The 13,788-nt window shown below is 43.5% G+C and overlaps 1 protein-coding gene across 1 annotated transcript in view; it reads right to left on the bottom strand.

Moving 5' to 3' along the window:
* chd7 (chromodomain helicase DNA binding protein 7) overlaps positions 1-13,788 on the bottom strand; it is a 75,779-nt gene that overhangs the window by 25,214 nt on the left and 36,777 nt on the right. The window contains exons 5-14 of the mRNA XM_070973376.1: positions 7,703-7,847; positions 6,608-6,736; positions 6,276-6,341; positions 5,134-5,189; positions 3,914-4,028; positions 3,496-3,579; positions 3,238-3,375; positions 2,338-2,459; positions 1,391-1,634; positions 153-329 (exon numbers count right to left, since the gene is read on the bottom strand). Of these exons, the coding sequence (XP_070829477.1) occupies positions 153-329; positions 1,391-1,634; positions 2,338-2,459; positions 3,238-3,375; positions 3,496-3,579; positions 3,914-4,028; positions 5,134-5,189; positions 6,276-6,341; positions 6,608-6,736; positions 7,703-7,847 (1,276 nt within the window). The remainder of the gene's footprint in view (positions 1-152; positions 330-1,390; positions 1,635-2,337; positions 2,460-3,237; positions 3,376-3,495; positions 3,580-3,913; positions 4,029-5,133; positions 5,190-6,275; positions 6,342-6,607; positions 6,737-7,702; positions 7,848-13,788) is intronic.

Below are 13,788 nucleotides of genomic sequence, written 5' to 3'. Positions count from 1 at the left end.
TGTGCAAAGAAACTGCAAATACATTGCTTAAACTGTATTGTGCAGGCAGTGCAGGCAGCATTACTTCAAAGCACAATGTCATACTAACAACTGATGGCAACCAACAGCCTCTTCCCAGCTCCTCCTCTCCTCTTGCCATAGCCACCACTCACCATGTCCATCATTTTCAGTCCTTCCAGTAGCTTGCAGTTTCGGTTTTTGAGGCGGTGGGCCTCGTCTATCACCACACAGCGCCATGGCACACTGCGGAGCTCTGGACAGTCAGCCAGAATCATCTCAAAGGTTGTTATGACCGCGTGAAACCGATACACTCCCTTTATTATCTTACTCTGGAGGGATGAAGAAAGAGAAACAAAGAAAAACAATTTGTCAATTCTAACTCACTAATTAACGTTTACACTGTTAGGTCAAAAGTAAAAGGCACTGAGTAGGGGGCACAACAGCACATATTTGTGAGGAAAATCCAACTAAAGCTCTGAAACGGAGGCTTAATATAAAGCCGGACTTATGGCAGCCCCTTACGTTATCATAATCTGTAAGCCATCTAAGACATGGCAGAAATAAACAACTTAGGTGACGAGTGCCCTGTGTAACTGTTCTATGTCCTTTTTGAATGTAGTGAAGCAGGCAGGGAGGAGAAAAGGACACAATGTCCATTGCGACCTTGAGGATTACCTTAGCCTGGATTAGAAACAAGCAGCTAGCAAGGACACCACTACCACAGCTTATTTTCTTCACAGGCTCACAGTGGCATGGGTTACACTGGAAGATGTTAGCAGCATTGTACAGCAGGAGCTTACAGTATATGGCTTACAGCTAGAGGAGTGTAAAGAGCTTACACAGCAGAGGAGCACTGTTCATCCCCAGCTGGCTGAGGTGTTCAGATCTGCTGACTGTCTTATACAACAGCATCTAATTTTTTCCATCTACTGTACAGCTATAACATCCTCATCCTAGTTACAGCTGCTGAGGGGATGTTTGATCTTTCTATACTTAAGAGTTAAGAAAGATCTATTTCTAATCTACACGTTGTGAGACGAGCTACCATTTAGGCTTCAGAAATGAACAATGACACTGAAAAACATTTACTTGAGTATTTTGCTGACACCAAATTACACTTATTTCATGTAGAAATTTTAGAAAGAAAGCTATTCTGGGTTAATTTTTCTTGTTATGGTGGCAAACCCTTGAAATACCTTAAAGAAATTCGAAATGCATTGATAAAGCTAATGAAAACTGACATTAGCCTTTAGCCTTTTCACACTTTAATGGTCATCATCTGGTCATCATCTGCTGGTTCACATTGTAAACATAATTCTTTTCTAAACAAACAGCAGCTCATATCATTCCACATAGGGACAGATTAGCAGCCCTGATCCATCCTGTTTACCTGTGCGTCTCTGTAGTACATCTCATAGGCCTGGATGGTCTTGCGGCTGGCCTGGCTGCCATGGTAGACCACCGCGTTGAGTTCAGTCCAGGTCCTGAACTCCCTCTCCCAGTTGGGGATGGTGGAGAGTGGGGCGATGACCAGGAATGGCCCCTCAATGCCCTTCATGTAAATCTCATAGAGGAATGTAATGGACTGAATGGTCTTTCCTAGACCCATCTCATCAGCCAAGATACAGTTACGTCTGTGGAGGACAGATGATGTGGAGAGAGTGAGTGTGTGGCTAAAAAAGGAAGGACTGCACGTAGGATCTGTATTTTACGTTACTTGTGTTTCAGTGTCACTAAATTGGCAAATGCCTACATGCCAGGTGCCAAAGACTACTTCCCACTGTGGCTTTGATGTAAATTTCAATGACATTAAAATGTCTAAGTCAATCTACTTCCATGATCAAACAGACTTCTCCCTTTTGGTTTATGAACAGTGTTTTTCCAAAGGGGTGAGGCCGTGTGTTTTCCACCACTCTGGTGATGTGATGAAAAAAAGTGTGTGGATAAGTTAGAAAATACTTGCTGGAAAAGTGACCTGTCACACTTAGAGATTGGTTTTTCCAGGCCTGGAATAGACCTCAGACGCTTCAATGACATTCCAGAAAATCCACGGCTAGTAGTCACCCACAAACAATGAGATGTGGGACACATGACAGCTCAACAGACCCAAGAGTTAAGCTGAACCACAATCTTCTGTTTGTGCCACTGAATGAAGATGTTTGTCTCAAGTGTCTTACATTACTATAAGAGCAGACATCATGCAGGGATGGCACTGGGGGGGACGCTACAGGCCCACTTAATGTCCACTTAAGATTATTAAATGAGGTGCTCGGACATGTACAGGCTGGCAGCAGCAGTTTGGGACTAACTAACAAAATAAAGTTAACGGAGACTTACGAGTTGTACCAGTTGAAGGTTAGCCAGTTGAGGCCTTCCAGCTGGTATTCCCTGAGTGCGTTGCCGTTCCTGTATTCCCTGGAGCCCTCCAGCTTTTTCCAGTCGGCTGCAGGAGGCCGATCCTAGATGAGCATAATATTATTCGGGGTTATAACACAAAATAAAGGCTGAACAATCCTCATCTAATCATTACTGTTAGGATGTAGATGTGTGCAAGGGTGTAGTTGGGTTCAAATCGGGTTTAACAGCCACATGTTGTTCAACTTGGGAAAAACATGGGACTGTGGTTTAGTTTTCAAGGAATCTTGTCATTCACTTAACTGTTGACAAGCTGAAATTTTTGACCAACAAAGTCATTAGGACTCATCCTCTGGGGAAGATGAATGTCTGCCACTAATGGTCTAACAGTTGCAGAGAGGTTGCTGTGATAGTCCACCCCTTGAGCCACACTGCTAACACGGCTAAAAATACAAATCTATAAATATAAAAATCCCACTACGGCCACTGTATGGAGCATTTCTAATGTGGTCCTTGAGGAGAAACAGTAGGCAGTAGTTAAATAGATGGACAGAGGGAGAGAAAGGAGTGATGGATAGAAAGACCACAGCCAGTCAGATGCTTCTGTTCAGCATTAAACACACTGTTAGTGGTTTGGCCTGGCCACAAGAGCAGGGTGTGTTTGTGCGTGTGTGTATGTGTGCATGCGCGTGTGTGTGAATGTGGAAGACCACAAGAACGTGGCCCTGTGGAGAGCAGTTAAGGGAGCTGTAAATCTGGAGGAGGAAGGAGCAGGCAGTAGGCCAACGCACACAAACACACACATGCACACGCCTACTGGGAAGAGGCTGGGAGACAGACAGCAACCAACGAGCATTCGTGGACACACACAGAGATACTTGCCACTCTCTTAGTGTTGGGTGTGCGTGCTGCGATGCGTTCGTATTCCTCTATCTTGGACTGGTCGATGTCGGCCTTCAGCTCCCAGGTGGAGTCTTCGTAAGGCAGACTGCACCATTTCACCAAATATAAGGTCACCGTCTGCACACACACAGAAACAGGAGGGAGGTTTGGTGAGTGTGTATGGAGAGAGAGAGAGAAGAGAGAAGAGAGGGAGAGAGGCTCAAACCCATGAAAGATGACAGGAAGAGATCAAAGTACCTCTCCGTTTTCATCTGTGCTCTCTGAAACGTCCAGGACACGGTCCACCTCCACATAGTCTGGGTTAAAAGGCTCATCATCCATCTGGAGAGAAAGTAAGCAGAGTTTTACCGTTAGAGGCACAGAGACAGTTTCACGATAGGTTGCTTACTGCATGCATTAGGATGAGGCCAGATGATTTCATGTTCACAGCGTATGACTAAGGAATAAATTTCACGTGTTCTGAGCATTTTCCACGACTGTGGTTTTCAATTTGTCTACTTTTCTTTTTCACAACTGAAAATCCTCGGCCATGAGCGCTGTTTAATGCAGAGCAGTTACTGTTAGTTGGTTTGACTCCTGTTTGTAGTTATCTCAGAGCTGTGTAAACTGAGGGCACATCTAATGGGTTGATTGTAGTGTGGAGTGCAGGGCTTACTTCAGTTATGAAGCTGTTGAGTTGTTGCTTGGCCTTAAACCTCTTGACCTTCTGGTGTATTCTCTTGTCCTTCTCCAGCTCTTCCAGATCTGCCCAGCGACAGTGCAGGTATGAACTGAGACACAAGAGACACAAAGTGAATCATATCACTCATACCAAGGCCAGACAGTACAGGAGTGCTTGTAGAGAATACTACAGAAGATTAAACACAGGCGGTTTTCAGACACGAGCTGATGAGAGGTGGATGCTGAATGAACAGCTGTGGACTAGTAAGTCAGTAATATAGAGGTGTGATGTGCATTAGGATGCAAAATCAGTTGATATAAGTTGTAGCACCTTATCAGCATCAGTTATAAGAATGTGTTGTCATATCACTGCTAACTGGGTCCAAAAAATGATGAAGAAATGCACAGAAAATTGGCAACTACTCAGAGATTCACATAAAGGTTTCATTTTTTTGACAAAAGATGTCACAATTTCACTTTCACAGTCTCACAAATGTGAATATTTGCCAAAACGTTTCTCTTACAGGACTAAATGATTAATCAATGAATCCAGAAAATAATCATTAGCTGCAGCCCTAGTCTGAAGCACCAACATCAGAGGGTGGTTTTATTAACTTCTGGATCAATGAAGTGCAGATGACTGGCAGATGTAAAGAATAAAGTGATGGACCATTCTTTTTGACATGCAGCTGTTGCCATATGTGGTCAGCTGCTCCCATCTTAACTTTGCAAGCCAGAAAAAAATGGCACATTTCAGCAGGGCAAACTCAATGTGCTAATTGTCCTAAAATAAAAAACGCTGTATATGAACCACCAGCTGACCACCTTGTTTCTCAAACCTGTGAAGATTGCAAGCCCACATTTATTTGCAAGTCAGGTGGTCAAATTATTGTGTTCAACATGCAGGTTAAATTTCATTTGCTCTCCAAACTACCTCCAATCTGCCTGGAGTCTGGATAGATGTGGATTGACACAAGGAAACGAGTCACCTCATGGTACGACAAAGTGAATAAAGCTTTCAGGTTCAATATATTGAGCTTTTCATACTTATGGACCCATGGACACCATGGTGTGTGTGTGTGTGTGTGTGTGTGTGTGTGTGTGTGTGTGTGTGTGTGTGTGTGTGTGTGTTTGAAAATAAGTCTAAAAAAAGAGGAAGCCCTGCTGTGAAAGACAAAGGAGGTGCAGAGAGGAAAAAAACAGCATGTTACTCACAAGCCCTTGAACTTGACATAGAACTCCTCCACCTCCACTTCATCCCCTGACTCCAGCTGACAAAAAAAACAAAACAAACAAAAAAAAAAAAACAGGTTAATAATCACAGCAAATATAGCAACTGCACAGTGAAAGAGCAGAAGTGGCTTGTCATTGTTACAAAACATGTGGTTAAATTAGTGAAGTGACGCAGAAGGAGCCTGTATACTAGTTTAACTCTGACATGACAGTCAACTGAATCTCCGCCTGCCTGACATCTTCACACTGAGGAACAGTACTGCTTCATTCATGTGTTTTCAGCCTCTCAGGTATTTGCTGGTCTGGGTACAGCGTAATTTCAAATGTGAATGACAGTTGAGTAGAAGTAGTTGAAATTGGTTTTTGGGCAAAAAATATGAAGAAATGAAACTTCAAATCCAGAAACAGATTAACAGTCATAGTGTGTGAAAGGGGAAATACCGAAACAGTAGCTCTTTCAAGCGCAGCCGTCCACTTCCATTCACCATTACTACTGTAACACACACACACACACACACACATCCTCCACCATGCTGCTACTACTGTAATGCCATGAATCATCAATCACACACACACAGCCTGAGGAAACGCTAGCTTGGCGTCTGGCGTAGCTAGCATTGTGGTTTTGGATGTGTGCCAAGCCCGGGGTCAACTCTGAATGGAGCTGTGAGGGTGTGTGTGTGTGTGTGTGTGTGTGTGTGTGTGTGTGTAGGTGGGGGGTAACCCATTGGCAGCTGGCTAGCAAAGGAAAGTTGGCTGATGACTATATGTGTGTGCATGTGTTGGCTTAGGGATGAGCTTTCTTTAGACGAGCCATCTAAAACAAAGCAGCAGACGCACACATGCGCACACACACCCTCTTGCACACTCAGAGTTCCAACCACACACACATATTGAAATACAAGAACTCTTGTCTCCACTTACCAAGTGAACACACGAGTTCTGAGCTGCATGTGCGTGTGCGTGTGTGTGTGTGTGTGTGTGTGTGTGTGTGTGTGTGTGTGTGTGTGTGTGTGTGTGTGTGTGTTTTTAATCCTCTCAAACCAGCTGTGGAGCGGCTAATCAGATGACGTAAACAATTACACGGGCCAGTGTGTCCATGTGTGCGTCTCTGTGTAGCTCACCTGTTTCTTGGTGCTGCGCATGCCCATGATCTTCTCCACAACAGGCCCCTCAGCCTCGGCCACATCCTGGAAACACACAGAGCAACCAAAGTGTTGGAGCTTCATCCAGCCAGTCACATGTTTTGATGTCACCAGCTTGATCCAGCTGCTGACACAGAATCCCTCTAAAAACCCAAGTCTAAAACCCATGCCCTTATTAAACCTAAAGCCAGCCTAATATAACCAGAGACAGTTTAAAGATGGACACTTCAACATGAGCTGTACCTCTACCATCAGACTCTGGCCATATACTCTTATTAGAGCTAAACCAATAGCAGAAACCCAAACTGTACCTGTTGTTGTGATGATGATGGGGACTTAGGTGCTGGTGAGTCGTCGCCGCTGTCATCGTCCTCTGAGATCCTAAACTCCAGATCTTCTGTATACCTCTTCCTCTTCACCTGTCGGCTGGAGCGACGCTTCTGTGTTGGACAGAAAGGTAGCAACGTTTTCTTCATCAGCTATAATTTTGTAACTTCCCAGCTCAGCAATGTATTGACTTTTGACCATACACTTGTCACTAAATGACAAAGCAATGAGACATACATCCCCAAAAGGGACATGTATAAATGTGTACCGATACTCACCAAACATCATACTATCATATTTTAAATCAGAGACAGAGAGAGGAAGCTACAGGCTGTGTATGCTTATTCAACAGGCCGACCTCTTCCAAGAAAACAGACTTCATTTTCATTATTCATTATTCTGTTCCATATGGCCCAGCATGTTATCCATATTAACTTTGAAGGAAACATCACCTAATTTGTTGGGCTCAAAATGTTGCCAAATACTGTGTAAAAAAACTGCTGTAACTGGCTGTAGTGAACATGCTAAAGAGGACATACTGATTCTAAGGTGCTTTCCTATTTGAAGCAGCTATAACTCTTTATGCAGCTAATAGCCAGATGTTGCTCTGTTTACATGGCCCACATAATTACATTTGCACATAAAAAAGAATCTGAGGAGGATGTTCTGCTTGTTCCTCCAAACAGCACGTTCAATGTCAAACCAACACTAAAAACTATAAATGTTCATGCAAACACTTCTTTTTAACTGTATTTGAAATACAAAAGAAACGTATGTGGCAGCTGAAAAGTTGCTGATGGTGCATCATGTGAACTTGGCAGTGGAACCCGTTGCTTAGTCTGTCAACAAGGCTGGTTTACAACACAAACAGCAGACGCCTACTGGCTCAGTGCCTTCTATTTCTACAGGCTGCGATGCTGATAGATCTGCAAAGGTTTTATGGCTTTTGCTTTATTGCTGGGCTTGCTGAACTATGCTGCAACACAATATTAGCAGTGACTTTGAATACTTTTTTTCCAGATGCCTGTAAAGTAGAAACAAGCTTCATAACTACTGCTCTCCTTGCATGCAGCTCATACCTGCACACCATCATCATCGTCATCTTCAGGAGGTGAGGGAGGTGGAGACTTCACCTCCACATCATCGCTGACTGATGACTCTCTCTTCCTCTTGGAATCCTTTTTAGCAGCGCTGGCCCCGCCCTCAGACTCAACCTTCTTACTGCTGTAGGAAGAGAAAAGAGGAAGGAGAAAAACTTAATATTCACTTGAAAAAAACAACAAAAGACCATTCCTCAAAGCATTACTCTTTCACAGTTTACAGACTATAAGGCATTCACATTTGTGTGTGTGTGTGTGTGTGTGTGTGTGTGTGTGTGTGTGTGTGTGTGTGTGTGTGAGTGAGTGAGTGTGTGTGCCTCTCTGTCCCAGGGCGGTCGCCATGTTTGATTTATCCATTTAGAAATCATTAGTGTGCCTCAGGCTCTGGCACACAGGGGGTTAATATGATGAAAGACTGCAAGGAGGCGGAGGGAGCAAGATGGAGAGATACAGGCACAGAGAGGAAGAGAGACACAGGGTGGGGGGGGGTGAGTGAGAGAGAGACAGGCAGACAGGGAGAGGGACAGAAAGAGAGAGGCCCCAGAGAGAAGAGGGGGAGGGGCTGAAAGGCCCCCAGGCTTCCTCTAATCTCTGGCATGGAAAGAAAGAGGAGCTGGCTCTGTGAGTGTGTGTGCATACACACCACAGAGGAAGGCAAGAGACACTCAGCACCCCTCTTCTGTCTCACACACAGTCCCTCTCAGTCCTCCATTACTTTACTGCCATGACCAATCACAAAGAACAATGTGAGGGCAGTTTAGAAATTGCTGATTTACAAATTCCAACGAACAATTTGTATCCTCCATCATCAGGGTTGGGACTTGATAGAATTCTACTGCATCCAAATCAAGTACGGGACCTGCTTAATGATCCTGAATCCTCTCAAATCCACTTATCAAACCTACTTATGTTTAGCTTTGCACATCTGCAAGTAAGTGAGCTGCAGCTACCACCTGAAAATGAGATGAGCAGCACAAGATAGGAAATGTGGATCCAATATGAGAGAAAACAACAAAGGTAACCTGCTAACTTTATATGTCTTATCTTTCACTGTTTCTTGCTCCAAATACTCAGTGTTTCCCATATAATTGAACCCCCACCAGGACACAGGACAATCTTGCTTTTCATGCCAAAAATAACACCAAATATCCATTCATTCAGAAATCAATGATTTGTGTTTGTGGGGCCTCTGCGCCGATGCTCCAAGACATTGCCTGGGAAAATCTTGACATGATGAGAGTGCCACAAACGAATTTTTCTCCTCTTATATCCATTCTGCAGCGACACCAGTGCCACATGATCATTAATATCCCCTGTTCCACTGGGCGCAGGATTAGCGCCTACACACACACACACACACACACACACAGTCAAACAGAGGGGAGAAAGGTGAAGTGAAGGCAACGTCGTCGGTACGATCACGAACTGGCTCGTCAGTGAACGACACGCCAACGTGCTGACGGATTCTGCGTTTTTACCAGACCAAAGAATATCTATAACAGATAAGAAATGCTGTTTCACCCTCACCATGAAGTTTGCTGGAAGTGACTTAATGCAGGCCTGGTGCGCTTTATGTGGAATGTAAGCACTATGCCGGACTCGGTTTAAAAAATTTGACATTTGAAAGTTACGTTGCCGATCATGTGTTAATTTAGGAGGTTATTTGGCCCTGTGTGCTCGGATTAATATGACATGCAGTTATTACACCAGTCATAATCTTGTTTTAATGAATACTCAACTCCTATCATCTGCTTCGAGTGTTTGTCATCACTGCTTTGGAAGAGGGAAAAAATGGGAGTAAGGCAAACCCACTTTGACGTTCTTTCTTTTTAAATAAGCGGCCTGTGGTGGATCTTATTTATCCTGAAGTGAGGAGTGGATTTTAAAAAGTAACTGGCAAATATCTGGAAAAGCAACTGATAAATATTCAAAAAAACTTTCAAGTGTTAAACTCAAGAACAGAATCTGGTGTGGTGGTAGGATGAGTGTTTTATTGAGTAAAGTTCCATTATGGCCTTTGGTTACCTATGAGTTACTGGAATTAACATTGGTTAGCTGCAGCTGTGATCTGCCACCAGCGACATCACTTCAACAGGTAAAAACAATGACCAATACTGGCTAGGAATGGGAGGCCTGCAACCTATGTTTTGTACACTACCCTGTGCTAATAAAACAAGAGCAAGGGGAGATTAAACATTTCACAACATATTCGTTAGCATCGGAGGTTAGTGAATCTGGGTATTTTGCAAATCTGGAACTGGATCCAAAGTGGAACGGCCTAACCCGAACCAACTGCACTGTTGTTTACAAGGTGCAGATTCTTTAAAACCAACATACAATTACACATTGAGGCCAAAAGGACACAATAATTTGCTTTACTGACTTGCAATAAAACAGAATGTACAACAGTTGTGTGTGTGCTGTGTTCTCTCGTAGTCTGTTGCCTCTTCCCCATATTGCCCTCTGCAGTGCTGTATGCCTGGATCTCTCTCTCTCTCTCCTGCTCTGTGCCTCTCTCCCTCCTTCCCTCCTGCTTGCTCACTCGCTCCCTCTCTATATCTCTCGCCCCCTCTCTGTCCCTGGGGCCCTTCTCCTTTCATCCTCACGCCAAGAGCAATCACCATCTCCGTGGTAACGGCTGGTCATGTGACCTGCACCTGTTCCTCTGGCTGGTCGCCACACGCTGGAGCCATCTGGCCACACACACGCACGCACGCACACACTTCTCCACTTGGCTGCCTTCTCTCCTCTCTTCCTGCTAGCTTCTTCATGGCCTCACATCTCTTCTAAGTCCCTTTATCACCTCCCCAACTCTCTCTGCTCAGTCCATCTCTTTACTCCTCATCCTCTGCTGTCTTAACTCTTCAACTCTCCTCTCCAACAACCTCTTTGCTTTGCCATAGGAATAACTTAATAACAGGTTTATTGCCTCACATTAAAAACTGTTACACTGTAAATACACTGCTTTTGTGTTCAGGTATTACATTATTTCGTTCATACTGACAAAAGCGATATGTACATAACTTGCCAAAAATGTTGGTGGCCAGAGTTTTAAAGCAGCTATAATCAATATTTTATGATATCAATGTATCAAATGACAATGTGACAACAATATGAAAGGTGGCGCCTACAGCCTCCCCTCAGCTTTAAAGAGCTTCACACAGAGTTTTAGCTCGTCATTTTGGTTCACTCTCACTGCTCTCAAAGTGTGCTTTTCAGCTGCAGCAGGCAGCTGTTATCAATGAAAAAGCTCTAAGATTCCACAGTACCTGGTCACCAACCAACAGCAGACTAACATTGTGACTAACTGGTAAACAGAGCGGAGCATTTAACAGCTAAATTGTCAGAGCATTTAACAGCTAAATTTCAACTGAATTTCAAGAAATCTGGTCAGGAAAATGTGAGTGAATGCTGGTTTCCATCCACTACTGTTGTGATTATTCGAGTTTGTTCATCAAGATAAGCATTAGGTGGCACCGATTCTCCAGTTGGATACTTATAGCACTGCAGAAGAAGAGCGTGCAACAAGTTGATGTAATTAAAAGAGCAGCACTCAAACCTCAAATGGTGAAAAAAAGGAAGCAGAAATAAGACAGTTCAGTTTGTTCCTCATATTAATGTAAGGAAGGTTACATCAAATCTGTGTGAAGATGCTTTAATCCACTGAAAGAGCTTCTTCTCTCTGAGCAGAAACAGCTGATCATTCATGTGAGGTAAATGTTCGCTATGCCAGATCTTTCCATCTCCCATTAAGCTCATTAACTTTGATAAAAGAGGTAAAAACCACCTCAACAAAGCTTAAAAATGTTTGCTTTTTTCTTTTCTCCAATTGTTGCAGTTTCCACCAACCTTTCCTAATGTGACACTTCAAAATGAGCAAAAAAATTGTTGATGGAATCATGACAACTGACTTTTTTTTAAGCTTTTTTTAAGCTTCTTTTCTAAACTGGATGCAATCATATAGGCTGATCAGCCAAAAAATGGCTTCTAAAAAGCCTCAAACTGGCCTAAATATGCTTACTGACTAGCCAACTGTTTGGACAGGTACGTGTCATACCAGCATTCTAAAATGCTTTCACAAATTTACCAGAAAGCCCTGAACACACCATATATCACTGTTTACCAAAGTACACTGAAGGTTTTTTCCAACTCTGAAATGCACAGAGACTTGAAAATTGCATGATGGGTAACCCATCAGTATTAAGATTTATTTGTATTTTAAATGTACCATTTCAGAAACTGCCATGTTTCAGGTGACAAATGCATTGGGTTCACTGGCTACGTTGTCAAGTAACAAAATAAAATAATAAATAAATAAAATAAACTTTGCCAAATCAATCCAACACATTCTTTATCAACCAAAAACTTCTCTGGACACACTTCATTGAACTCTTTTCATTAAGCCTGAAAGTGAAATACTGAATGAGTCTGAAAAAACACCGTAACAGAAATCATGTTACCTACGAGAGAAGTTATTAAATCAATGCTGCGCTGCAAAGTTGATGTATTGCCATATATGGCTAGTCCTGTCCAGGTGTGCAAAAAAGCCCCTCCCCCCTCAATGTCTCTCACTCTGCTGTATACTAATGGGCCTGAAGCTGAGCATTCACACATGCTGGCCAGCTGTAGATCATTGTGTGTGTGTGTCTGTGTGTGTCAGTGTGGGAGAGAGGAGTTGAGATGCTCCTTTCAGATCGGTGGAGGGAGGATAAAGGACAGGAAGCAGAGCCGTGGAGTTAAGTATGGGGAGGGCAAGGAGAAGAAGTGAAGAGGAAGACAAAAACAGAGGAAGGGTGGGGTGTAAGGGACACCTGCTGACGTGATGAGTCATACCACTGAACCCCCATGCACACACCCGACTCATGGCAAACCAACACCAGTAGGCAGGACACACACATCTTCTCTGTGTGTTTAAAAAGTGCTGTATTTGCACACACGTCTGCAGACAAAGCAAGGTGCCTGCATGCATGTCTGACTTCTTTGTGTGTACTGCAAACAAATCACACACACACACACACACACACACACACACACACACACACACACACACACACACACACACACACACACACACACACACACACACACACACACACACACACACACACACACACACACACACACACACACACACACACACACACACACACACACACACACACACAGTGGGAAGGGTGTGGCAGCTGAGAGAGCTGGGTTATTTATAGATGTACTTCCTCTGAGAGAGGTAGACAGAGAGGGGGAGCGAGAGCGAGAGAGCGAAGGAAAAGAAGGATATAGAGGAAAAAGCAAGGTCAAAGGAGAGGAGTGAGCTGACTGGACAAGTTAACCACCTGATTCCCTCTGTATCGCGCACACATGAGCACATACACAACTTCCTAGACAGCTGAAACTAATGGTGGTGAATGCATCTGTTTTTCATTTACTGTCTCATCAAGAGGTCGACCGATTAATGAGGTCTGGCCGATTAATCACTTCCAGTAGGACGTTTCACTGACTATTGTTATCAGTGGAGCTTTAGGCTTAAAGAGGCCAATGGGTGTCCAGCCTCCACCAGTCACACAGGGATGTACATCACGGTTTTGCATGAAAGTCAAGGTAACATCACTGTGTGCATGATGTAAGTCAGATTTAAATGACAGTTAACTTTATTCATAAATTATGAGCATAAGGTTGTTGGTTATAGTGTGGCATTATAAATGCATTAGACTGCTGCTCTGCTGAAAGCATGCTGCCTCTGTTTTGCTAGTGTGATGCCGATTACTCTCATCGTTAACTATGAACTTCATTGGTACAGTGACCACTTTTTAAAAGAGCGCACTGACAGTTCAGCATGGGCATCTTTGAGGTTATAGTGTCCAGAGTCACATACAACTGGCAACTGACGGGCAACTGACCCCCACAGACAAGTTCACAAGCAGCACTCAAACACGAAACAGCACGAAAAAACATGAATAAAGCAGAAAAACAGTGATATCCACTGTGCCAGTCTCGCTTACCGTCCTTTGCTCTTCTCAAGGTCTAAATGATCTGACAATTTGTTTTCAATATGTATTATTTAACTT

Source organism: Chaetodon trifascialis, chromosome 11, assembly GCF_039877785.1.
Source record: "Chaetodon trifascialis isolate fChaTrf1 chromosome 11, fChaTrf1.hap1, whole genome shotgun sequence".
Classification (NCBI taxonomy): domain Eukaryota; kingdom Metazoa; phylum Chordata; class Actinopteri; order Chaetodontiformes; family Chaetodontidae; genus Chaetodon; species Chaetodon trifascialis.
This window is presented reverse-complemented; position numbering and strand designations above follow the sequence as displayed.